Source organism: Anomaloglossus baeobatrachus, chromosome 5 (genome assembly GCF_048569485.1).
Source record: "Anomaloglossus baeobatrachus isolate aAnoBae1 chromosome 5, aAnoBae1.hap1, whole genome shotgun sequence".
NCBI lineage: Eukaryota > Metazoa > Chordata > Amphibia > Anura > Aromobatidae > Anomaloglossus > Anomaloglossus baeobatrachus.
In genome coordinates this window covers 371,638,424-371,666,375 of record NC_134357.1, presented here as the reverse complement: position 1 = coordinate 371,666,375, position 27,952 = coordinate 371,638,424, and the positions used below count along the sequence as shown (strand labels likewise).

General features: G+C 47.7%; 1 protein-coding gene across 4 annotated transcripts in view; it reads right to left on the bottom strand.

Moving 5' to 3' along the window:
* The window catches only part of EZH1 (enhancer of zeste 1 polycomb repressive complex 2 subunit), a 149,517-nt gene that overhangs the window by 81,892 nt on the left and 39,673 nt on the right, over positions 1 to 27,952 (bottom strand). For 2 of the 4 annotated variants that reach the window (XM_075349986.1, XM_075349985.1), the window contains exons 2-7: positions 24,348 to 24,448; positions 19,467 to 19,587; positions 18,188 to 18,316; positions 17,634 to 17,753; positions 4,010 to 4,130; positions 3,779 to 3,889 (exon numbers count right to left, since the gene is read on the bottom strand). In XM_075349986.1, coding sequence (XP_075206101.1) covers positions 3,779 to 3,889; positions 4,010 to 4,130; positions 17,634 to 17,753; positions 18,188 to 18,316; positions 19,467 to 19,587; positions 24,348 to 24,391 — 646 coding nt within the window. In that variant the 5' untranslated portion in view covers positions 24,392 to 24,448. The remainder of the gene's footprint in view (positions 1 to 3,778; positions 3,890 to 4,009; positions 4,131 to 17,633; positions 17,754 to 18,187; positions 18,317 to 19,466; positions 19,588 to 24,347; positions 24,449 to 27,952) is intronic. The other 2 variants (XM_075349988.1, XM_075349987.1) reach the window with 1 other exon arrangement.

Sequence of the window (27,952 nt, the reverse complement as noted above, 5' to 3'; positions counted from 1 at the left end):
TCAACTTTTCCACCTTACAACCACAAACTTAAATGTGTTTTATTGGGATTTTACGTGATATACTAATGCTAAGTAGCAAGTATTTGTGACGTGTAGAGGTGCAAATAGCCAGTTCAGAGAGGAAGAGGACTTCAACTCTACTGGCACCTATTGGAAGCAGCAATCCTACACGTCAATATCGACACTTTAACGACCCTTGCCATGTGATTTAGGATACAAGCTAAACCAGAATCTCAATTTGCAGACAAAGTGTTTCGGGTATTGACCCTCCTAGTCAATGTATGAGATCTGATTTGGCTAGGTGAGAGGCTAAAGGCTCCGTTACACGTTACGATTTATCTGACGATCTCATGAGCGACGTGACACGCCCAGATCGTAGTTACGATTTGCCGAGATCGCACATAGGTCGTTTATTAGTGGTCACACGTAACGATCGCACAAGCGACGCAAAATCGTTCAGCGATATATTGTTTGACCAAGGCGGTTGTGTGGATGTTGTTCGTCGTTTGCAGGGTGTCAAACGTACCAATATGTCTGCTGCATTCCAAACGACGAACAATATTTTGAAAATGAACGACATGCTAGCGATCAGCGATTTTCAACCTATTTGCGATCGTTCAGTCACACGTAGGTGTCACACGCAACGACGTCGCTAACGATGCCGGATGTGCGTCACGGAAACTGTGACCCCAACGACATATCGTCAGATAAATCGTAGCGTGTAACGCGGCCTTTAGACTGGGATCTAAGGGGTAAGGTTTTTCAGAGAAGCATGCAAGGCATCTCCTCTTCCAGACATGCCAGAACTGGAATGATATTCTTCACAAGGAGAAATCTTACTCCTTAGACTGAAGTGTAAAGGAAATGATTAATGGTTTTCTAAATATTTACAAAATATAAATCTTAACATTATGATTTGCATTTGTACTCATCCCTCTATATAAATTCCTGCGTGACCAATTGCCTCGAGAAGTCACTTAATTAGTAAATTGAGTCCACCAGTGTGTAATTTATTCTCAGTATAACTAGATGTTCTGTGAAGGCCTCAGAGGTTTGTTTGAGAACATTGAGGATCAAACAGCATCATAACAACCAAGGAACACACCAGACAGGTCAGGGATAAAGTTGTGTAGTAGAGTAAATTTGGGTTAGGTTATGAAAAATAGCCGATGCGCTGAACTTGTTCATGGAGCAGTGTTCAATACAGCTAACAAGGACATGTTCCCTTATGGAGAAAGTTTTGGGTTCTTATGTTTATGTATTGTAGTATGCAAAAAGGTTTGACTTGTTCATTTATTCAGCCAACAATACAGGACACAGCTCATTGATGGCTGAGAAAAAAAAAATAAATACAATTTTGGTCAATGGGCCATCGACGAGTGATCGTTGTAGGGCTCATTTTCATTTAAGGTGTATGGGGGCCTAGAAAGTCTTAAAATGAGCCAAATTTATGACAGAGGGTTATTTGGATGTAGAAAATTGGTGTTTGTTGTTCCTGCGTCTTGCCTACGTTTATACCATCTTTTATTTGGCTTACTTTCTGCCAGATGTTTGTGCCAAAATAAATGCAGAATAAAGCAGCTTCATGCTAATAAATCTAACATCCAATGTTTTAGTGAATATGGGCCACCACAAGTATTCTACAGAACTGAGAGAAATGGGTAACTGACTGACATTTTTGGAGGATATACTTGCCATGTGGTGCAAGCAACCAAATAAAGGCAATACAATCAAAAGCCCAACAATAAGAGGAACTATAAAATTATACCCTGGTCTTCTCCCACCACACTGAAACCACAATGCAATTCAAAGGAGTGTAATCTGGCCTTCCTTATTTCCGCATCGGGTGGTGGGCTAGGCTCGTGAGATCACGCCCACATATACCTGCATTTTGCATACACGAGTAGGCAGATCTCATGCATTCGTCCTATTCTAATGAATATGACAAGTGCGAGATACCTGCCGCTTACATGTGCAAGATGGCAGATATCTGTACTCGTGACTCCACTGGCCCAGCTCACCACACAATGCAGAAGTCAGAGGGGCTGCATTGCCGCTTTAACTAGTTACCTACAACATTGCAATGTGTGGATGCTTTTCTGAAAATGCTTAAAAACCACTATGCTTGAAGGGAATCTGTCAGGGGAATTAATTCCACAAACTATGTATATGTGCTTGTAGCGCTTTCAAAGAAACGTCCAGCAACACCTTTACATGGCTAGTCAGTCCCTCAGTAACTGAGCAAGTCAGGCTGAAAAACTACTTGTAGACCTGAAGCCTCTGACACTCCAGCTCTATTCTCCTACGCCTCATACTTGACTGATGGCTTTTTTCCAAAAAGAGGAGATGGTCCTGAATGAGAAATAGAGCTGGAGTGACAAAGTGTCATGGGTGTCAGACAGTCATGTGGTTTCTGGCAATAGAAGGTCACAGCGTTTAGCGGCGCAAAATGCTCCCTGACTTTCTATTGTTCCTGCTGTTAGTATTCATTGTACTAGGTAGTTTTCCAGCTGGATTTTGATCTATATCCCCTTAGTACCCAGCAGAAGATCACCTTCCACCAAGCTGCTGATTATCAGTATTCTCTTGGTGCTTAAATACTCCCTTCTTCCCTGGACTGGTGATATTATTCAGTTTATTCTAGCTCTGGTTTCAAGCAGGTGGCTTGCTCTCATCTCTAGTATTGTTGCTGAAGCTTTGCTGAACTTCTGCCTAAGTCATCTGTGGCTAAGCAGTCCATGCATTTTTCCCTGTGTATCCTCCTTGTGTCATCCTTTAGCTTTTAGTGGGGTTGACGAAGAGCTCATCCCACCTGTTCCCAATTTAGGGTCCAGCACTAGAGATACCTTGGGTCAGATATCCAACTCAGTGCATAGGTACGGAACCTGTCTAAGGTAGTGGGGAGCCCAGGGACCAGCAGAAGGTTTGGTGAGGGGTCACCATCTTGCCCTTTCCTAGACAAAGGTGACCCCTTCCCTTACCTTTCGCTTGGTACTTACCCATATGTAGCGTGACACAAAGGATTCCCATCTACCACAATTCTCGTTTGCATATCAATTTAAAGGTGGATTTCTCAGTAACAAAACAACAGACTGGCCATGTAAAAGGTACTGCTGGACTTATGCTTGAAAGCGCTACATGCACATAAAAAATAGTTTGGGGTGTGAAATCACATTTCTATTAAGGACTGATGTTCATCAGAGTATTGTGTCACTTAGAGCATGTAAAAAATAGATTACAGTATAGGTATACCATTTAAAGGGATATTGTTTCTGTATACCATACATCAGCAAAAGGACACCATAATTGAGGGCCACATACTAGGAAAAACCTTTATTACCTTTCATGCATACCAACTGAGAAGAAAAGACAATGTGTAGAAACTGGTGGCTTTCTTGAGGGGTAAGTAAGGTGGAAAGAGGCTTGTGGTTGGTAGGTAACTGCTTATTGGTGGAGTTACAATTTTTGGACCCCTAGTGATCAGCTAATTTCCAGAAGGGCAGTTATTAGAACTTAGAAAGCGCCAACTGCAAATTAATGCATGCAAGGCTCTGGAAAGCATCAGAAGAACATGATGGAATATAGGCAAAATGAAAAAAACAAAGCGACCAGTCAAGATGACAATAAATGATACAGTAGTTGATACACAGAACAAAACTATTTTGCCATTTTGTTATACATACAATACATTGTCAGAAAGACATAAATATGCGCAAACAAAATCAACTATACTCTCAGCATGATCCTTTTGGCTTGTTTGTGACAAAGGGATGCATACCTGTTTTTGACGTGCTGTTGCGTCCAGCCGAGAAAGAGTGACCATACATAAACAGACGCTCACGTTCATGTAAGCGCGGACTAGAGGTCATTGCAGATGGAAAATCCACCTCTGTGATTGGAAAACAAATTGAATGCACTATGAGCAATCAATGGTAATTATCACAACATACTAACTATTTGAACAATGTTAATATCAAAGCCTGTTACAGGTCTTATCACAAAACCCCACCTTCCTCTCCATGAACCTTTCCATCATAGTTACTGATCAGTTCCTCAATAAACATTTCATCTTCCTCTTTAACCGCGTCTCCCATGTAAGGGATGTTACATAGGACCGTCTCATCTTCCACCTGAAGTTTAAGTACAGAAGGGATACTGATAACTTACTATTAATGTGAAGATTGCACTCAAGAAAAGATAACATGTCTACACTTCAATTACCCAGGCATGCATGTACTTTTGGGAAAAGGTTAACATCTCTATAGATTCTTATAAAAAGCTAAAATCCAAAGAATACTTAGATATTTGTACTTACTGGCACATCCCTTTCTCGTTGACTACGTTGGGGAACAAAGTATATGAGTACATGGGTGAGACTAGGAGGCTGACATTAGGTAGAACAAAAAAAGTGTTGGTTGCACCTGGTGGGCAACATCTTCTCCTCAAACACTAGGCTCAGTTATGCACCAAAAGAGGCAATAAAGCTGCCCCAAAAATCTGTAACAAGTACCGTATTTTTCAGACTATAAGCCGCACCCTGGTTTTAAAAGAGGAAAATAGGAAAATAAAATTTTAAGCATATAATGTGGTCATGACACACTGTTATGGGGCGAGGATCTGCTGCTGACACAGTTACGGGGGTAATGTCCCCAAATTCTTTACTAATGTACCCCATCCTGGTAATGATCCTCCTGCCTTGTATATATAGTATATGTCCCTCATCCTGGTATAGCCCCCATCCTGGCATATGGCCGCATCCTGCTATATACTGTCATATGGCCGCATCCTGCTATATACCCCATCCTGGCATATGGCCCCATCCTGCTATATAACCCATCCTGGCATATGGCCCCATCCTGCTATATACCCCCATCCTGCTCATATACCCCCATCCTGCTCATAATATACCCCAATCCTGCTCATAATATACCCCCATCCTGCAGGGAGATGGGCGGCCGGAGGGCACTGTTGTACTCACGATTAGTAACACACACAAGTCTCTGATAAACCAAGGTGATGGTGGTCGGTGCCCGCAGCTAGCTGCAGTCTGGTCCCCCACCCGGTTGGTGGTCTCTGTCTTTCTCCTACACAGTTTGTGTGATGGTGGACTACCTGCGCTTGCAACGTCAGGAGTCCGCTCCCCGGCTTGTGGTTTCCTAAGGAGCCCTTTGCCCGCAGACGCTGCCCCGTGGTATCTCTCTGCCGTGGCGGTGGCTTTCTATCCCCCTCGTTGGGCTGTTGTCTTCAGTCGGGACTTTGGGTGGGACAGAACCTATAGTCCTGGCCGCAATCAGTTAATTAGCTAGCCCCCAGTAGCTTCTGGACCTAGCTTCAGGGTCTGAGTACCCCCCTTTGTGCTCCGGTTTCCGAGTCGGTACCGGCGGGCTACTACCCTGTCTCGGTCCACCACGGTTCCACCGAGCCGTCTTCCCAGCTCCTGCAGACAGAGGCCTCTGTATGCCTCCTAGCCAGAGGTACCAGGGCTCCAACCCTGGCACCTGTCAGTTAGTTGCAGACCTGACACACAGGCCTGCTTTCACTTTACTTCACCTCCACTAACAGACTCCCAGACTAAACTGAACTGTGTCTCCTGCCTCAGGCTCTCTGAACTCCTCGGTGGGCGTGTCCAACCGTCTGGCTCTGCCCCCTGGTGTGTCCATCAAGCACTGAGGGAGGTGACTAGGGTTTTAATGTGTGGCTGCTGTCACCTTGTTAGGGGACTGGTGTAATGCGGGGGGCCCTATCTGTCACCACCTGGCCCAGCCAGGGCGTCACACTCCCCCTTGGTTAACCACAGACCTTCCACGGGCTGTCCGACCACCACCGTTTATTTTCTTTAACTGGGAAAAGATAAAAAACATATTTACAAGTATAATAACATTTATACAATTCTCAAGCATATGTGGTTTTCTTCCCTTACGGGAGGCTGGTCACTTAAATGTTGCATAACATTTTTATTAACCGGGAACGGGACGGGACCGTGTCCTTTTCATTTTTGCCCACCAAAGCAAACCTAGCCCTGATGCTGCCTCTAAAAACCAGGTCAGCACCCCTTTTCCCCAGTCCAGGAAACGGGTTCGGGTCCGGGTGTTGTCCACACGGGCCGGGTAATAAGTTCCTTACCCGGCAGTCTCTCAGAGGCCCCACATCCAGGGGACCACTGACCTGGAGGGTAGTCACAGATTTCCTTGGTGACGGGACCCCAGCCTCCTCTGCCGCAGGCCCTTCCTCCAACCAGCCTCTCCGGAGACTGCAGGACATGAAAAGGGTGGTCAGGGACTATTTACAAGGCCCAAAAGATTTTCGGTGGCCTGCTAGTTCTCAGCCATGTCTTCATTTAAATAGGGTAAAACAACAGGAGGTTAACGGAGTCCCAACGGGGACGGGCAGGATGGTAGCCGGGAGCCGCTACCTTATTCAACAGTCTTTTTAATCAGATGAGAATCTCGGGTAATTGGCATTCATTCACACATCTATTTACACAATCAACATGCGGCACCCCTAGATGGCAGTCTCCCTGTATCTAAGTGGGGGCTGACCTAGATTAGGGCGTGTAGACCTCCTGGGTCCAATACTCTCAGGTGGAGGCAATGGGGGAGAGGGGACGACCGGTCCCTGTTCCTGAGTGTCAGGTATGGCGGGTAGAGACCTGCGGGGGCGTGGTGTAGGTGCATCCCTGGGCGCTTGCTCGGGTGGCTCACTGGCGGGCATCTCCGGCTCCATTTCTTCCACGGGTTGTGGGAACATTCACCGCGCCATTCTGCATAGGCCAGTCAGCTGGAAAGTCACACATCACTGTATGGATCACCTCTTTCTTCTTTTCCATGCTCGGCATGGGAACGGGGACCTCGTTTACCAGTCTCAGGGGACCCGGGCATCTCTTCAGGTGGTCCCTGGAAACAGTGGCCGTGGTCTTCCCCTGGTCGTGACTAATCAGGTAGGTCTTCTCGTTCTCCCACCCGGTAGGCTGTATGACGTAGGGGGTCTTCTCCCATTGATCGTCGAGCTTATGCATTCTCCTTTTGCGTTTCAGCACCCCGTCTCCAGGTCAGAAAGGGGCAGCCTGAGCTCTCTTGTTTAAGTGCTGTTCTTGCCTCTCCCGGCTCTGACGCAGATTCCTTTCCACATACTCTTGGATCTGTTGGTACTGCGTCTGTTGCTTGGCATCCCAATTGGCAGTGGGGGGGAAGAGTTTCAGGTACCTCTACGTCCATTTCTAGGTCCACTGGCAGCCGCCCCGGCCGGGGTCTTATCAGGTACGCAGGCGTGCACTTGGTGGAGCTGCAGGGGATGTTATTGTACATGTTCACCAAGTCGGTTAGCTTCTCAGGCCACAGATTCCGTTCTTCCAGGGGTAGTGTCTTGAGGAGATTAAGGACCAGATGGTTCATTTTCTCGCACATCCCATTAGTTTGGGCATGGTAGGGCGTGGTCCGGATCTTCTAGCACCCGTTTAAGTGGCAGAACCCCTGAAACACCTCCGCTTCAAAGGCTGGGCCCTGATTCGTGAGCACCTTCTCCGGGTAGCCATGTGGCCGACAAAAGTAGGCATGGAAGGCTCCGGCTGTAGTGCAGCCTGTTACATCTTTGAAGGGAACAACCACCATGAATCTTGAGTAGTGGTATACAATGGTCAGGGCGTAGGTGTACCCGCTCCGACTGGGCGTGAGCTTGACATGGTCCAGAGCGACCAACGCCAACAGCTGGTGGGTGACAATCGGCTGTAGCGGGGCCTTCTGACTGGTTTTGTCCCGTCTTCTCAGCGTACAGGGACCACACTCTCGGCACCAGGCTTCCACGGACTCCCGCATCCCACTCCAGTAGAAGCGCTCCCTCAACAGCATCTCCAGCTTCTTCCAGCCGAAGTGTCATGCGCCGTCATGGTAGGCCTGCAGGACCTTGAGCACACATGAGCACATGAGCACACTTGAGCACACATGCCTGGGGCCTCACCAGCTGGCAGACTTTCTCGTGGGTCTTCGGGTTGATCAACCCCCTATACAGCTTGCCTTGATGCAGGTAGAGGCGGTCTCTCTCTTTCCACAACCGTTGAGCTTCAGAGGGGGCTGTAGAAGCCATCCTGGAAGAGCCTTGGGCAATCATTGTTTTGACCAGCTGAACTGCGGGCTCCTGGTCCTGGCCTTCTTGCCACCCCTGGCTGGGTATCGGGTCATGGTTCGCCTGCTGTTGGCCAACACAGGGTTTCTCGTCCTTTGGCTGATGGAATGCGGGTAGCTCGATCTCCTCCAGACTGTCCTCCTCCATTCCCTCATCGGGCAAGTGTGCCATTCGAGACAGTGCATCCGCGTTGGTGTTCTTGCGGCCCGCCCTGTACTTGATGGTGAAGTCGTAGTTGGATAGCCGAGCCACCCACAGCTGCTCCAGGGCGCCCAGCTTGGCCGTGTCCAAATGTGTCAACGGGTTGTTGTCCGTGTAAGCAGTGAACTTCGCCGCAGCTAGGTAATGTTTAAACCTTTCGATTACTGCCCAAACGAGGGCCAATAACTCCAGCTTGAAGGAGCTGTAATTCTCGGGATTCCTCTCCGTCGGCCAGAGCTTCCTGCTGGCGTAGGCAATCACCTTCTCCCTTCCATCTTGTACCTGGGATAGGACCGCACCTAGGCCCACATTGCTGGCATCAGTATAAAGAATGAACGGGAGGCCGTAGTCAGGATAAGCCAAGATTTCCTCTCCTGTCAGGGCCGACTTCAGCTGCTGGAAGGACTCCTCATGCTTCTCACCCCAGACAAAGGGGGGTCCAGGAGCTCTACCATTCTTGGTCTGTCCCACGAGGAGGTCTTGCAGGGCCGCGGCCATCTTCGTGTATCCCTTGATAAAACGGCAGTAGTAGCCCACCAGGCCCAGGAACTGTCTCATCTCCTTCACCTTGGTCGGCTGCGGCCAGCTCTGGATAGCGGTAATCTTCTCAGGATCCGGGGCCACGCCTTCCGCACTCACCACATGCCCGAGGTACTGCACTTTAGGTTTCAACAGGTGGCACTTAGAGGGTTTTAATTTCATTCCGTACTTGGAGAAGGCCGCGAACACTTCTGCCAGGTGCTCCAGGTGGGCTTCATACGTCTTGGAATACACAATCACGTCGTCCAGATACAACAGAACGGTCTCAAAGTTGAGGTGCCCCAAACAGCATTCCATAAGCCTCTGGAAGGTCCCTGGGGCATTGCACAGCCCAAACGGCATAATGTTGAATTCACAAAGTCCCATGGGAGTAGCGAATGCAGTTTTCTCCGGTCTTCTTTTGCAACCGCCACCTGCCAGTAGTTACTAGTAAGGTCAAGGGTAGAGAAATAATTAGCAGTCTTCAGCGCAGCCAGTGACTCTTCAATGCGGGGGAGAGGGTATGCGTCTTTATGCGTTATGCGTTCACCAGCACCAACAGAGCCGCTCAGGGACTACAACTATCCCAGATGACCCCTGCCTCCTTCATGTTCCTCAACATATCTTTGGCGCACTGATAGTGTGCAGGCGGGATTGGCCTGTACCTCTCTTTAATGGGTGGATGTGTACCCGTGGGGATATGGTGCTGAACTCCTTTAATTCTCCCAAAAATCTAACGGGTGCTTGCTGAAAACCTGCCCGTACTCCTGCACTACCCGGTATACCCCTTCCTTGTGATGCATGTGGTGTGGACTCGGTGCCGACATACCAACTCCCGGCACCACTCCTCTAACTGTTTGGGTGGAGGGTCGCTGCCTGAATGTGATGTGGTGGTCGTGAGGGTTGTTTCGTGGATAGCACGTGCATCTACAGTGAACAATTTGGCTATGGTGGCATAGCGGGGGAGCCTGATCTCTTCCTCTCCGCAATTCATCACACTCACGGGCACTCTCCCCTTCTTGACATCAATCACCCCTCTGGCTGCCATTATTGTGGGCCAGTGCTCCGAAGGCAAGGGCTCTACCATTGCCGGGTAATCCTGTCCCTGGGGACCTACTGCTGCCCTACACCAAATCATCATCTCGCTCCGCGGCAGCACCACCAAAGGCGCTGTGTCCATCACCCGCACACCACCAATCTCTCCACCTGTCAGATTCACCTGCTGCCGCTGCAGGAGGGCCCGGATTTCACGTTGCAGAGCCCTCTGTCGGCCCCCTCCCGCAGTGGCCGACAATTGCTGCAACAGGCTCAACACTTCCCCCATGCAGTTCTCAATCACGTTGGTCCCGAGGACCACCTTTGGGTTACGGTCACTGGAATCATTCAGCGCTACAATCATCCCCTGACGCCTCAGCTCTGTTCGTCCCACGGTTAAAGTCACTTCCTTGAACCCCACCTGGGTCATAGGGAGGCCATTGGCCGCAATAATGGTTAAACTATCGTTCTGAGGGGCAAGTTTACTGTCAGACCAATACCGCTGGTACAACGTGTAAGGCATAGTCGTTACCTGTGATCCGGTGTCGAGCAGGGCCAAGGTCGGGATACCATCCACTGCCAGGGAGATGATGGGGCCACCTCCAACATACCGATCCCGCCAAATCAGCTGGGCCTTGAGCACAACTCCTGAGGATTGGCCCTTGGCCTCAGGGGTTGCTCGTTTAACGGACACCGTCTGGAGTAGTGGCCGGTCTTGTTACATTTGTAGCAGACAGGCGGTCCATACCGGGGATCGTTGTTCCTCCTCCGCTGCATCCAGGGGACGTCCTCAGGGATGTCGGCGAGCTGTATCTTCTCCGCGGGCTTGACTCTCGTCGGTAGCTGGAGAGTAGCGAGGATCCTGGTGACGTCATCATTCAGGCGCCGGACTTGCGACGACAGGTCTTCCGGAGCTCCAGTGGCTGCAGCAGGGGCCGGCAGGGCAAACAATGGGGGTGGTACCGAGATGGGAGCAGTGTCAGCCGGCCAAGATGGCGGATCGGGAGCACCAACATCCGGTGCCTGTAGGGCTTTGTTGGCCCGCTCTTTTAGTACTGCAAAGTCCAGGTCGGCATGCTCTAGAGACCACAGCCGCAGTTGTTTGCGATCTTCGGCGGACCCCAGTCCCTGGAGGAACTGTTCTACTAGCATTTTGTTACTATCAGTCTCGTTGATGGGGTCCAACCCGCCTCAGTGTACCCAAGGTCGTCTGCAGCCGCAAGGCATAGTCTCTGATACTGTCCTTCGGTCGCTGCCGATAATGATAAAACTGCATCCGTAACTCCGCTTCGATGCGGGTTTCGAAGGCAACCTGGAGTTTATCGAAAATGGCGGTTACCAAGGCCCGGTCCGCGTCTGCCCAAGTCTCCACCTCCTGCTCGGCGGCGCCGGTCAGCTGTCCTAACACTACCGCTGCACGCTGCCTGCCAGTCATGGCATACAAATCAAGAATCATGCATATTTTCTTCCGGAACACCTGCAAGGCATCAGGCTTCCCATCGTACTGGAGTAGCCAGGCAGCACCGGGCACGTAGGGCAAGGAGATTGGCATTACCTGGGTGACCGTCGGAGCTGCGGCCTCCCCCGCTCCTGCGACTGGAGCGAGTGCCACCACGTTCCTGACGTCGGGCGCACCTGCGGGCGCCGCCTCTCCAGCGGCCGGTGCCACTCCACCATCCGGGTTAGGTGCGGACATCTTCCCGCTCTTCCCCCTTGGTCTTTTCGTGGCACTCCCTTAGCCGGCCGGTAAGTTTCGTTTTGCGACTTCCGGCTTTGCTGTATGGCCGTGTTCCCAGGGGGCAGGGGTTCAGCTTTCGCGCCCTTTTTGCGGGGAAGAAGGCTCTGGCGGGAATCTTCACGCCAAAAGATGGCGGCAAGATGGCGGATTTTGAAACTTTTACAACGGATCACCGCTGACTTCACTTCAAGGCGCACTTCCACAAGGTAAGTGGATGGGCAAATATCCTGTTCGTAGCACCAGGAAATCGGGGTGTGCCGCCCCGTACTCGACGGCAGCCGAGCCGCTCGGGTCTGGACCTTCAGTGGGTGGCTCGAGGGTCTCCGGACCCAGAGGTCCTGCGGTCACTCCGATCAAAAAGGGGACGTAGGTGTACGGCCGGAGCCATGTTTAAGTTCGTGACGCCACCCACGGGATATGGTGAAGGTGGACACCACCGCTGCAGTTACGGGGCGCCCGGGGGAGATGTTGCGCAGCAAGTTGTTAACCCCTCCGTGGGTAGGGATGGTGGCCCCGGGACCCGTTGGGGAGGTGTGGGGGGAGTTGGACGGTGCAGGGAGATGGGCGGCCGGAGGGCACTGTTGTTCTCACGATTAGTAAGACACACAAGTCTCTGGTAAACCAAGGTAATGGTGGTCGGTGCCCGCAGCCGGCAGCAGTCTGGTCCCCCACCCGGTTGGTGGTCTCTGTCTTTCTCCTGCACCGTTTCTGTGATGGTGGACTACCTGCGCTTGCAACGTCAGGAGTGACCAGTGGGATCTCTCTGCCGTGGCGGTGGCTTCTATCGCCCTCGTTGGGCTGTTGTCTTCAGCCGGGACTTTGGGTGGGACAGAACCTATAGTCCTGGCCACAATCAGTTAATTAGCTAGCCCCCAGTAGCTTCTGGAGCTAGCTTCAGGGTCTGAGTACCCCCCTTTGTGCTCCGGTTTCCGAGTCGGTACCGGCGGGCTACTACCCTGTCTCGGTCCACCGCGGTTCCACCGAGCCGTCTTCCCGGCTCCTGCAGACAGAGGCCTCTATATGCCTCCTAGCCAGAGGTACCAGGGCTCCAACCCTGGCACCTGTCAGTTAGTTGCAGACCTGACACACAGGCCTGCTTTCACTTTACTTCACCTCCACTAACAGACTCCCAGACTAAACTGAACTGCGTTTCCTGTCTCAGGCTCTCTGAACTCCTCGGTGGGTGTGTCCAACCGCCTGGCTCCGCCCCCTGGTGTGTCCATCAAGCACTAAGGGAGGTGAATAGGGTTTTAATGCTTGGCTGCGGTCACCTTGTTAGGGGACTGGTGTAATGTGGGGCCTATCTGTGACTATCTGGCCGAGCCAGGGCGTCACACTCACTTGTAGGGTTTGTGTGAACGCCTGTAGGAGCCTGATGTGCCGCAGCTGCAGCCTCATGGCAGGACAGTAGGGTACAGGTAGCAGTATGGCAAAGCGGAGATTATGATGACATGTAGGCTGGGCTCATAGATAGAATGAGATCCAGAGAGTCTAAGCAAGTTTTTATTTGCTTTAATGCGTTTTGGCGCCTTTCTCAAGGTTAAAAAAAAAAAAAATTACAGATATTAAAAGAAAATCTTTCACCAGGTCAAATGTGTCGAGTTTTTGGTATTCCAATCACACTGCTCCCCTAACTATGCTGGGGTTTTTGTATCTTTTTTTAAATTTAAAATTCATTATATATATTTTTTTGCCAAGGGAGTGTCTCACAAGATTCTCTGTGGGCGAGCCTTCAGGCTCCTCTCTGCATAAATGCCCCATGAGTTACATCCTCCTGGCAAAGACCATAATGATTAGCACTAAATGAAAATACCTGTATGTCTGGAACCATATAGCGGATTAAAATACAAAAACATGCATATTCAGGAGAGCAGCAGGAATAAAGTAATAGCAAAAATTGGCCCTCTTCAAGAACCTCAAGTATGAATGGATAATAAAATTAAAAAGACTCTAAAAAATTTCAGGTTCAACTACCAAACCATTAACTGCAGCTTATGTAACGAAGAGTAGAATTGCTGACCCTGGAAAAAAAAAAAAAAAAAAAGAGGTCGAGATGATCCCATAGATAGTGTCTGTGACCAACTAGATGTAGTCTGAGTACCATGCCAGTTGAGTCTAGTACAAAGCTACTAAGAAAACTAGAATGCCACCTAGCTTGAGCTGCTTGAGAACAAGGGTTGGAAGGTAAAAGAACAGGAAGAATATATAGCTGAGAGGCAACTGTGTTCAACACATCACCAACATGTGAAGGCCAGCGGTCTTGAGATTGAGACCTGCAGCAATAGGTTGTGATAGGACATGAAAGATCTACGTCAAGAATACCCAAGCAAAGACAGAGTTTGCTGAAATCCTCAATAAGTAAAGCCCACTCTTCTGGATTCAGAGTTTTTCAGCTGAGAAGATAGCAGCCCAAAAGTACACACTGAGAAGGCGGACTGCGGAGATTGCTGGAATGCAAATCTCTAAGCATTGAAGAATTCTGACAGCTTTCCTCCTGATGCCTCACTGTTGGTTCAGGTAGGCCACTGTAATAGAGTTTTTGTTCTACAATCAAATAGGGTGGCCCTTTAAAAAAGTGAACCAGTGGGTGAGCGCTAGAAAAATGTCTGTCATGTCCATGAGACTGCCAGAGGAACTCAGAGATTCTGAGTAGTGTGTTGGGTGAACACTGCTCCTCAGACTGACATTATTCATCACCACCTGACAATGAAGCGGAAGAAAAGACTTGTCGAGGAGCAGAGCAGAGGCTGTCAATGACCAAAGGAGTTATCTGCGGACTTGAACAGGGAGACAGATGCAAAACTCCAAGGAATTCACCAGAGAGACAGCCTTTAGCAGATGAGAGTAAAATTGGGTATGGAAGATTGTGTCAAATACCAAGACCAAGATGGAGGGGGTCTCTCACTGTCTTAATAAAGGTCCTACAAGGTGGAGGTCAGCTTATCGTGCTGCTTGTGTCAAAAGTCAAATTTAAAGGGAACCTGTCAGCAGAAATTTCCCCTAAAACCTAACAGATTCCCCCTCTGCAGCTCCTGGGCTGCATTGTAGAAAGGTCCCTGTTATTATTGTGCCCCCTTTCTGACCAAAAAAAAGAGTTTATAAAGAGGTACCTTTTTGGCTTCGGATTCTATAAATCTGACACGGGGGCGGGCAGCCTGATGGCCGTTATTCTGCCCCCTGGTCCTGTATGCCGCCCCCATCGCTGATTTCCATACTTTTGGACGCCGCCCACTGCTCCAGCCATCCCCGCGCATGCCCAGTGCCAGTCTCACGGGACTGAGCACTATGACTGCTGGTGACGTGTGCGCAGGCAAGTGATTATGGGCGGGACTGTGACTGTTATCAGCAAGTACCCGCCCATAATCTCGTGAGCGCGCAAACCTCTCCAGCGTCACACTGTGCTCAGTGTAGATGCTAGACTGTATGGGCTGCTTCCAGGGATGACATCCCTCTGTCACGTGATAGTATTTTGAACACGCCCCTATCACGTGACAAAGGGACGTCATCCCTGGAAGCAGCCCATACAGTCTAGCATCTACACTGAGCACAGTGTGACGCTGGAGAGGTTTGTGCGCTCACGAGATTATGGGCGGGTACTTGCTGATAACAGTCACAGTCCCGCCCATAATCACTTGCCTGCGCACACGTCACCAGCAGTCACAGTGCTCAGTCCCGTGAGACTGGCACTGGGCATGCGCGGGGATGGCTGGAGCAGTGGGCGGCGTCCAAAAGTATGGAAATCAGCGATGGGGGCGGCATACAGGACCAGGGGGCAGAATAACGGCCATCAGGCTGCCCGCCCCCATGTCAGATTTATAGAATCCGAAGCCAAAAAGGTACCTCTTTATAAACTCTTTTTTTTGGTCAGAAAGGGGGCACAATAATAACAGGGACCTTTCTACAATGCAGCCCAGGAGCTGCAGAGGGGGAATCTGTTAGGTTTTAGGGGAAATTTCTGCTGACAGGTTCCCTTTAACAGGCTTTGAGGAGGTGCAAGGTAAGAGCTTGTCACAGTATGAGCACACAAAATAGGTGATGATTGTAACAGGGTTAGTTGGGGTCTTGAGGTTGATGGGTGGAAGGGAGAACCTTGTTGAGGAGAGAACATGATGCCCGAGAAAACTAAAAGACAGGAATAAAATAGAGTGCAGATACTAGTAGAGAGTGGTGCCAGCAAGTACACAGTAGCATGTAAGTATTGAAGAATTTGAAATGCTGTCACCAGAAGATTGAATAGTAAAGAGGTGTTCAGCAGAGGCCACAGGAGTCCAGAAAGCCCCCATAAAGCGCAAAAAGTGACTTTAAAAAATATCATGATGCATTGTAAAAGAAGAACTGACCAAATCATTGTAGTTAACATATAAAGGGAAAAGAGAGACTCGAAATGTAATTAAAAGGAGGGGACCCCACTAAAAATACCTCCAAAAAGGAAGAGATACCCAAACCTAGGGGAGGGTAGGGGTTGTAAGCATTTCAGGGAGGGATGCAAGGTGATGTTCGGGTACTTGCAAGGTCATTCATTCTGTGGTCTCCTACTGATAGTTAGGACACTGGCACATCTCCGCTGAAAGAGTTCTCACCCCCCCAAAAAAAATAACGTGAAAGAAAAAATGTCAGCAGACCTGATACAGGTTGAGTCTTGCCTCCTATGTACTCATACACATGGTTAAACCGAGATACCTAATGTCTAAAGGTCCAGTCACACTAAGCAACTTACCAGCGATCCCAACAACGATAGGGATCGCTGGTAAGTTGCTAGGAGGTTGCTGGTGAGATGTCACACTGCGACGCTCCAGCGATCCCACCAGCAACCTGACCTGGCAGGGATCGCTGGAGCGTCGCTACACGAGTTGCTGGTGAGCTCACCAGCAACCAGTGACCAGCCCCCAGCGCCGCGTGGAAGATGCTGCGCTTGGTAACTAAGGTAAATATCGGGTAACCAACCCGATATTTACCTTGGTTACCAGTGCACGGAGCTACACGTGCAGAGAACAGGGAGCAGCGCACACTGAGCGCTGGCTCCCTGCTCTCCTAGTTACAGCACACATCGGGTTAATTACCCAATGTGTACTGCAGCTAAATGTGCACAGAGCAGGGAGCAGCGCACAATGCTTAGCGCTGGCTCCCTGCTCTCCTAGCTACAGCACACATGTAGCCGGCACTGACAGTGAGAGCGGCGGAGGCTGGTAACAAAGGTAAATATCGGGTAACCAAGGACAGGGCTTCTTGGTTACCCAATGTTTACTGTGGTTACCAGCCTCTGCAGAAGCCGGCTCCTGCTGCCTGCACATTTAGTTGTTGCTGTCTCGCTGTCACACACAGCGATCTGTGCTGCACAGCGGGACAGCAACAACTAAAAAATGGCCCAGGACATTCAGCAACAACCAACGACCTCACAGCAGGGGCCGGGTTGTTGCTGGATGTCACACACAGCAACATCACTAGCAACATCACAAAAGTTGTTCGTTAGCAGCGATGTTGCTAGCGATGTTGCTTAGTGTGACGGGGCCTTAAGAGCGTATAGCCCATCAGACGGCGCAAACACATGACTTACTGAGATGCCCTATTAGGACAAATGTATACCATAGTCAGAGTAGATCCTCTACAAATATTTATCCCAAGGAGGATCCATAGCCTTCTAGTTTAACCTGTGTAGATGTCTATGGGCCCCCTGTACCATTTCATTTCTAAGGGAGCACTAAATAATGAACTGGAAAGCAACAGGCCACTACCCTTTTATGATTAGCACATGCACATCCCCTTTAAGTTGCATCCTTATGTACTGCACCTTAAAATGTTTTCACATACACTCTAGGCACTAAAACACCCAGTATATTAGTGGTGGGGCTAGGTCCTAAGACACCGACCAATCACTCTGGGTTCACATAGGTACACTTAGACTTGAATTGTCTTTGTATTATTAAGTTATACAACAAAATGCAGTATAAGGGGTCAGATCATTGTTACGTTAAAAAATTAGCAAAGCAGTGACTTGTAATGTAATCAGATGGGCACAACATACCATAAAGTTTTGCTGGAGAGGAGACCAAGAGTACATGATGGGAACAAGTGCCACCGTGTTCAGAGACTTTGTGTATATAGTCTGTACGGCAAAACCAGGAAAGGAACTTTCAACAGTACACTGGAAAGAGAATATTGCTGATTACTGATACATATAGTATATTGGCTACAACGTCTGATTTGTGGCAGCATGTTATCGCGCTCAGCAGAATGATATTCAGGATTGTTCATAAGATTCAGTATAAGGCTGATGTCACACGTGTGAGTGACTTACACGAGAATAGAGTCGCATCACCCGGCACAGCCTGCCGCTCTCTGGACAGGAGCATGCAGCAGCATGTATTTCTATGTAGCTGCATGTTCCTTTTCAGAGAGCGGCAAGCCATGCCAAGTGATGCGACTCGATCCTCTCGCAAGTGTGACTCTGGCCTCACTTGTATTTTATTCATATACATCTCTGCAGCTCCTCCTTCCCCATGACATACTGCCCACACCTAGAAGAATATATAATGCAACAGAATTTGCTTCATTTGTTGGAACGGGAGGGGCAATTACCTTTTTCAGGAAAGGATGAGTATTTGAAGGTTTTGTTATCTGAACTGGCTGCAGTCTAAGACCTTTCCATTCTTCATTTAAAAGATTGGTTTTCTGATGGATTTTCATTATGTTCTCCACATACTGAGCCTGCTCACGTGAAAACAAAGACATGCAAATCATGACCATAGCAAAACGAAGGAGAGGCATGACCATAGCAAAACGAAGGAGAAGCATGACCATAGCAAAATGAAGGAGAAGTTGTACAATCTTCAGACTCGCCATCATAGACAGTTATATTAGTGGCTTTGTACAATAGTCTGATCTCATACTTCGTAAATTTCCACTAATTTCAATACAAAGAGAACCTGTTCGCTCTCATGGCCATGTCTGACCGTACAGGCAGGGCAGGGGTAAGATGGAAAAGAGAGTGTATAAATAGGACAGAATCCAATTGTGGAAATTATTATTTCAAGATCTAATAATTAAAATTTTGAGAAATGGAAAGGAAGGTTCTTAAAGTGCAAAAAATGGTACAATTTTAGTAGAAAAGGTGAACATCATTTTTGTTAAAAATACATTAAAACCCAGGACCATACCCCACTGGATGTGACCACCCCATGAAAATCATGGTCAATGTCACCCATAATACAAAAATATAAATAGAACAATAGAACGGTCAGTCTCTGGACGGCTCAACGTACATTTCTGCCCCCTCCCCTGATGGAGATAGGAAAACTTCGATCCATTGAAATGTACGTTGGGTCATCCTGAGGTTCAATTGTCCAGAAACTGACCGTCGATATTACTACAACAGCAAATTTGCCTATCTATTCTCATCACCATCTGCTGGGTATGATTTTGACCATCACAAGGACTCTGACCATGTGTAACATATAGATGCACTTTAAGATAGAGGCTTCATAATGTATGGACATTTGGCTTAATTGTTCTATTTATATTTTTGTATTAATGTGTGATGGGTGACATTGACCATGATTTTCATGGGGTGGTCACATCCAGAGGGGTATGGTCCTGGGTTTTAATGTATTTTTAATAAAAAAGATGTTCACATTTTCTAATAAAATTGTACCATTTTTTGCCATTAAAAACTCTCCTTTCCATTTCTCTAAATTATGCTTTTGAGTTTGTGCTACAAGTGGGAATTTGGCAAAATCCAAACCCACAGTATATTTTGTATGGTGTCATGGAGTATTTTTCTCTCATGATTAAAATGTAGTTTGTTCGAGCGGCAACCCCTTTAAGAGATTGACGAGAATTTGCCGTCTCTTGCACTCACCCCGGCAGCCTGGTTGACCTGTAGTCTCTTCAGCTGCTGCAGACGCATATACTCAAGGCGCACTTTCTTCTTCCAGTACAGGAGAGATTTATTAAACTGCGAGTTAGGAGGCTCCATAGTGCTGGATGGTAAAATAAAATAAAAGGTTTTACTACCAATATTACATATGCATGATACACGTGACAGCGGTAGAACACTGTGATGTAGGTTTTCTGCTTCATGGTTGTATAGTTCGAAGTTTGACGGTAGTCGTAAGTCCATCAAGTTCAACCTATAGTCTAACATGTCAATCCAGAGGAAATAAAAACCTCGATATGGCAGATGTTAATCATCTAATATTAATGGAAAAATTCCTTCCCAACTCCACATACGGTAATCAGACTAGTTCCCTGGATCAGCGTCCCATCACAGAATCTACTGCCCATATCCTGGAATATTATAATTTTTTAAGAAACGCATCCAGGCCCTCCTTATAGATTTGTAGTGAATCAACCATTACAACATAATGTGGCACAGAGTTCTATAGTCTCACTGCTCTTACAGTAAAGAATAGCCTTCTGCAATAGCTATTAACGGCAACCTGTCAGGTCCCCTATGCCTTCAAACCAAGCAGCACTGATACCTGTACAAAATTCCCTCCCTAACCAGCCCTGCACAATGCTATTCACTAAAATATCTAAAAAAAAAACAAAACCACTTAGAAACCTCGCTTTTCCTTTCCTAATTAGGCCTGGGACTAGTTGAAGGGGCGTTCTCCACACTAGTCGTCCCTTTTTCCATATCATCCTGCCCATGGAAATCTCGCGCATGTGCACTGCTCATTTGGATCTCATCAGTGCACCTCAGAACCCGGGTGGATGCTTCCCGCTTCCCAGCTTCATTAGGTGCACTGCGCATGACCGGAAGCTAAGAACACATGAACTCTGGGCTTACCAGGGTAATGGAGGAAACAGTGTCTCGTAGTCCCTGGCTCTGCATGTCACAGACCTTGACCGGCTGAGCTGGCAGATGGGCTCCAAGCATGGGGCCTCGGTTTTGGAGACAATCTTTATCTATATGTCCAAGGCGCCCACATGTATAACAGCGTCGTAGATTGGGCAATTCACAGGCCCTGTTTGTAGACCTTTGTTTTGGTGCAGCTTCTCCTGGGTAGCAAGACCATCCTTCTCGAACGGCTGGTGTTAGCAGTACGGCAGCTGGAACCCCATAAACATATTCCAGAACACAAGCCCTCTCTTCTCTTAAGGATTTAGGCCCCAATGCAGCCAACAACGCTGTGGCTCTTGTTGTTTGGGACCAAGTTGATTCCCGATTGTCACTAGATCCATGATGTGGCACATAATTTAAATCCTCTGGGTCAATATCGGCGGGGTCCTCATTGCCCTCTGCATCATTCTGGGCATCCCAGCGGACTAATTTCCGCATCAAGTCTGACCGAGTGTCAGTGTTCCTGTAGTCAATCTCTTGCTTCTGGCACAGAACCTGTAGCATCAATTTACTGCTGCGGCCGTAACTCCTCTCCGGTCCTTGTCCCATGGCTGAGCTGGTGGGGTTGGACATGGCAGCATCCGAAACCTGAATGCCTCCCCTATGGCCTGCTAGGTATGCTTTTGTGCCTCCCTGGTTGTTGAGCCCTGGACGGTGTCCCGAACACCAGTCCTCTGCAGCTCCCCTGGATAAACCAGGTTGAGTAGTGTCCCACCGCTGCCACCAATTGTGGAGACACGGGGGTCAGTGGGTGCTCTCGTCCGCTGGCCCGTCCGCCTTTAGAAAGACAGCATGGCCCAAGGCTCATCCCAACTGAACGCCGACCTCCTTAACCGTGGGCGGAACACTACTCAGACAACACAGGATGAGGGAATCACAATATTAAGACTTTATTGGACCCCCAAACAATTAACGGCACATACCACATAACCAGCAAAACACACAAATGTAACAGGTAATAGAGTTTCGCCCTTCCACTGGCTAACTAGGGATTAGAAGGTCCGTGCCTCAGAGCTTCCATGGCTACTGACTCCAATCCAGCAGCACCCCGCTTTCGGCGGGCACCCACCAAGACTGGAATAACGCCAGATTTAGGAAGCTGGCTGAGGTCTGCAAAGTCTGTAGCCAGGTGACCGGATTGTCCCAACCTGAATTTCTTCCTTAAGTAGTCTCTGGTATGATGATATAATCCTGGCAGCCGGAGTCGAAATCCCTAGACTGTGGTACTGTGGTATGGTCTCCAATCGGAATCGGAGTCCCTAGATTGAAGCCATGTAGCCAAGTGATCCTCTAGTCGGAGCCAAAGTCCCTGGACCGAGTCCACAAGGCATCCTGGTTCTGATCCCCTAGCCAGCTCCTAAGAGCTTAGACTGGATCATGCAACATCCATCAACCACCTGGTGACTCCAAGAAGTCACCTTTTATAGCCATAACCTTCCCTTAGGATATCCTGTGCCCTTATCGGATTGGTTGTACAAGGTTGCTTCTCTTATTGGATGAATTTCAAGCTATATTCAAATATCCAGAGACAAGGGTGAGACTGGTAAGTGACATCACATCTAGCAATTCACTTAGTAATACAATGGGAAGTTCGCATAATTGAGTTATCTGGGTGTCTGGCCTTCAGTGGCCAAAACAATTACATGAGTCAACAAAAACTTCAATACTAAACTCCCAAGAGTCTGGTAGAACAATGAGGGATTATCCCTCATCTATAAATAAACTGTCTTCATGTCTGGCTGAATGTTAAGAAACTTTAACCCATGTGAGGCACTCGGAGACCATGTAGTCACACTCATCATGACAGACTGACCCATTATAAGGATAGCTCATCATGACAGGCTAACTCATTATAAGGATAGCGCATCATGACAGACTGACCCGACCTATAATAAGGATAGCTCATCAATACCCTGTGCCTAGAGAACCCCTTGAAGTAAAAAGTCATGGAATACAGGTCAGTGGCCGACGTTTCCGTCAGCCAGGGAAGTGCGCTACTAGGTAGGAAATACAGTGTGAACCAAGCTGTAAGTGTATCAACATGCCCCAGTCCCCTTCCAGACATACCTTTATAAGGGATTTCTTGCTACTAGAGTTGATATTTGGGGTCATAAAAGGGATCAACTGCCTTATCTTCTAAAACAGTACACAATCATATTAATTTTGGTCAATTAATGCTTCTTATTACCTAGCGGGCTCCTTTACTAGCAAAGCACTGACACAAACATTCAAGCCCCCTGTGAGGAGATAATTTAGGCCGACTTCACACAAGCATATTTCACAGTGCATGTATCAATCACAGTGCCCAGACTGACTACGAGTCTCCAGACCCAAACCTACAGATGCATATCTGCCTCAGAAGCAGTATTTTCGGGGCGGGAAGCTTGCGGTCTGGTCATTAAGATCCATAAATCGACTGTGAAATATGCTCCTGTGAACCAGGCCATAGATGCACCCTAGTAACTTGTTTTCAGGCATCTTCTGTACACATGTCCTAACAATAAAGGCTTTCTCTGAGGAGTCCGGCATCTAAGGTGTCAAAACCATAAAGTAGCTAAAACTTGGAAATGAATAAGGCTGCTTTCACACATCCGGCTTGAGCTCTGCGGCTCAATCCGGCTGTGCAAGCTATGCAACGGATGCGGTGAAAACACCCAGTTTTTCCCATGCGGCCCGTCCGGTTTTTGCCGCTTGCGGCATGCTACTGAGCATGCGCAGTGGCAAAAACCGCATGCGGCGGCCGGATGCGGTTTTTGCCGCATCGCGCCGCATCCGGCCGCCATAGGCATACATTGAAAAATGTGCCGCATCGGCCGAATGCGGCGCGATGCGTTTTTTTTTTGCCGCACGAAAAAACGTGCTAGGCAACGTTCCATCCGGCCGCCGCATTGTCTAAATCTGCCGCATGCGGCAAAAACCGGATGGAACGCAAGGCCTTGCGGCACTAATTAAAGTCTATGCAGAAAAAACGCAACCGGCAGCAAAAAAAAACGGTTGCGATTTTCCTGCAAAGTGCCGGAGTGTGCCGCATTGCAGAAACCGGAGGTGTGAAAGCAGCCTAAATAACATGAAAAGAGAACAAGAGAAACATAGGTGAAGGAAAAGATTGTGTGTAATATTATTCAAGTATTGGTTAATTGGGTGAAAGTCATCAGACCTAAGGACCCCTTCGGGGTTTGGGCTGTCACTCTTAAGGGTCCAATATACTCTATAGTTACTGCTAAAAGTTAAACAGCACAATAGTACACAATATTTTGAATCTATTTTTAAAGGGGTTGTCCACCTTAGTTTTACAAATCGTTGGATATATAATTTTGTGGCACTAATATATACAGTGAAGAGTTTTGAAATTCCTTGTTTATGCAATGGATTTCCTTGTTTTCATTAGAGTGTGCACATTATAGATTCAGACTGAAGGCAGCAAAACCACAAAGGAAGAAATATGGAAATAAGGAGTAAAAAAAACATGTGGAAAGAAAGCCAAAATGAGTTACTCCTTAGATCCTCAAAGTTTCCCCATTTACTCTAACAGCTTTACACCCCCTTGGCATTCTCTCAGGCAGCTTTGTCTAGTAGTCACTTGGAATGGCTTACAACAGTCAACGGCTTACAACAGAGGGACTGATATTGTAAGTATTGCAAGTTCAGCACTAATTTCATCCTTTATAAAGCAGCTTTCTTTAGGGACAAGACCTGTACATCAACCTTCTCCAACTGTAAGACATTGCACATGGAATAAGCATTTCTTTTTTTTCAATTGGAGGAGGCTGATGGACAGATCTGCTCACATACTCACTTTTGAGAACAGGAGTACTGTGTGCAATCGAAAAGGACAGCCCCTTTAAAAGCTCAACTAGAAAACGCTGTAGTGTGGTCATGTAAACGAGTGTGTACCTTGGTAAGGAACTAGCGGCGTCCTTGAGGGTTACCGACCTCATTTTACACAGTATGTTCTTCCTAAACACAAGAGAAAGTCAAGTTTTTCTGGGAGAATCCTGGAAAAAAAGGTGATAAAAAGACTTCATATAGTCAAACAATGTAATAACGAAAAAAGGAACAAGATTGTAATATATTGTAATTGCCAGAAATTGTTAGCTCCCTTGAAATTGTAGTAATTGAAGTATTTCTATCAGAAAAATATTGTATTCATAGGTTTTGTTATAGACATTTATTTCCTTTGTGTGTAATGGAACAACGCAAAAAAAAACTGAAAAAAGGCAAATTGGCCATAATTTCACACATAATTTCTGATATGGGGGACAAAATTGTTGCCACCATCCACTTAATGTTTGGTTGCACACCCTTTGGAAAAAACAACTGCAATCAATAATCTCCTATCATCATCAACAAGCTTCTTACATCTCTCAACTGGAATTTTGGACCACTCTTCCTTTGCACACTGCTCCAGGTCTCTCATATTTGAAGGTTGCCTTGTTCCAACAGGAATTCTAAGATCACTTCAAAGGTGTTCAATGGTACTTAGATCCCGACTCATTGCTGCCACTTCAGAACTGTCAAGCGTTTTGTTTTCATCCATTTCTGGGTGCTTCTTGAAGTATGTTTGGGGTCATTGTTCTACTGGAAGACCCATGACTTAGGAAACCCAGCTTTTTGATACTGGGCATTACATTGCATCCCAAAATCGTTCGGTAATCTTGCGATTTCATGATGCCTTGCACACAGTCAAAGCACCCAGTGCCAGAGGCAGCAAAACAACCCCAAACATCTTTGAGCCTCCACTATATTTGACTGTAGGTACTATATTAATTTCTTTGTAGGCCTCATTCTGTTATTGGTAAGCAATAGGATGATGTGCTTTACCAAAAAGCACCAAATTGGTCTCTTCTAACCACAATACACTTTCCCAAAAGGATTTTGGCTTACTCACATATACATTGTATTATGGCAAACTGCAGTCTAGGTTTTTTATGTCTCTATCTGCAGAGGGGTCCTCCTGGGTCTCCTGCCATAGCGATCGTTCTCATTCAAATATCAATGGATAGTTCGAACTAACACTGATGTACCCTGAGCCTGCAGGACACCTTGAATTTCTTTGGAACTAGATTGGGGCTTCTTATCCACAATCCAGACTATCCTGGGTTGCAACCTTTTCATTTTCAATTTAACTCTGCCGTTCACATCCAGGGAGATTAGCTACAATGCCATGAATTGTAAATTTCTTAATCATGTTGCACACCGTGGACAAAGGAACATCAAGATCTCTGGAGATGGTCTTGTAACCTTGAGATTGTTGATACTATTCAACAATTTTGGTTCTGAAGTCCTCAGACAGTTAATTTCTCCTCTTTCTGATTTCCATGCTTAGTGTAAGGGGTACTTTGCACACTACGACATCGCAGGTGCGATGTCGGTGGGGTCAAATCGAAAGTGACGCACATCTGGCGTTGCTGTCGACATCGGAGTATGTGAATCCTTTTTACTACGAATAACGAGTGCAAAAGCGTCGAAATCGTATGATCGGTGTAGCGTCGGTCATTTCCATAATTTCGGAAGGACCGATGTTACAATGTTGTTCCTCGTTCCTGTGGCAGCACACATCGCTGTATGTGAAGCCACAAGAGCGAGGAACATCGCCTTACCTGCGTCCCGGGTACAATGAGGAAGGAAGGAGGTGGGTGGGATGTTTACGTCCCGCTCATCTCCGCCCCCCTGCTTCTATTGGCCGCCTGCCGTGTGACGTCGCTGTGACGACGCACGACCCGTCCCCTTAGGAAGGAGGCGGTTCGCCGGCCAGAGCGACGTCACAGGGCAGGTAAGTGCATGTGAAGCTGACATAGCGATAATGTTCGCTACGGCAGCTATCACAAGATATCGCAGCTGCAACGGGGGCGGGGACTATCGCGCTCGGCATCACAAGCATCGGCCTGCAATGTCGTAGTGTGCAAAGTGCCCCTAACACACAGAGAAACACATTGCAAAGATTAAATCAACGTGTCTCCCCTTTTTATCTAGTATCAGGTGTGATTTTCATATTGCTCACACCAGTTACATGCCACAGCTGAGTTTGAACAAGTATCACATGTTTGAAAAAGACTTGTTTGCACAATTTTAGAAAAAGGTGCCAACAATTTTGTTCTGCCCATTTTGGGGATTTTGTGTGAAATTATGTCCGATTTGACTTGTTTTCTGTCTTTTTTGAGTCGTTCCAAAAAACACAAAGGAAACAAACAGAACTACAATAAAACATATGTTATTGCAATAATTTTTTGGGAGAAATACTTCCGTTTATGAAACTATTTCAAGGGTGCCAACACACAGCCATTGCTGTATTGATATTATCTTATCAAGACCAATACACTAAGGGCGGCTTTGCACGTTGCGATATCGCACGTGCGATGTCGATGGGGTCAAATCGAAAGTGATGCACATCCGGCGTCACAGTCGATATCGCAGTGTGTAAATCCTTTTGGATACGATTAACGAGCGCAAAGCGTCGTTATCGTATCATCGGTGCAGGGTCCGACATTTTCATAATGCCGGTGCAGCAACAGGTACGATGTTGTTCCTCGTTCCTGCGGCAGCACACATCGCTGTGTATGAAGCCGCAGGAGCGAGGAACATCTCCTACCTGTGTCCCGGCTGCAATGAGAAGGACGGAGGTGGGCGGGATGTTTACATCCTGCTCATCTCCGCCCCTCCGCTTCTATTGGCCACCTGCCGTGTGACGTAGCTACCGCCACCTCCTTCCTTCCGCATTGCGGGCGGCAGCAGGTAAGGAGAGCTTCCTCGTTCCTGCGGTGTCACACGGAGCGATGTGTGCTGCCGCAGGAGCGACGAACTACATCGTACACTGAGCAGCAGCGATATTTGAGAAGGGACCCCCATGTCACCGATGAGCGATTTTGAACGTTTTTGCGACAATTCAAAATCGCTCATCAATGTCACACACAACGACATCGCTAATGCAACCGGATGTGCGTCACAAATTCCGTGACCCCAACGACATCGCATTAGCGATGTCGTAGTGTGTAAAGCGGCCTTTTGAGTAGAAACTCAGAACATCGGGAACCACAAGGCAAGAAGTGACATCAGGCGATCCAGAAAGTTTTCAAAATCTAGGCATATTCTCTAATTTACATTGGAAAACATTTATTGTTATCAGACTGCCCCGTCCCAAATTGGTAAAAAATGCGGATGAATACCCTCTTTACGCATTTAGACTTAATTGGCTCAGTATATACAACCTCTAAATGAAGCACAAGGTCATTTTGGGGCATAGGGTGTGAATGTGTCCTACTCATCATATTGTTGAACTTTATTTTTTGTACATAATGAGGCTGTGCACATTTCCTTAAAAACATTTGGCTTAACTATCATTTTTGCCTCGATATATTGTCTATACCAATGACATGCTAGCTGGATGGAGGTGGTCCTCCCACATCACTGTACACACGGAGGTGGTCCTCCCACATCACTGTACACACGGAGGTGGTCCTCCCACATCACTGTACACACGGAGGTGGTCCTCCCTCATCACT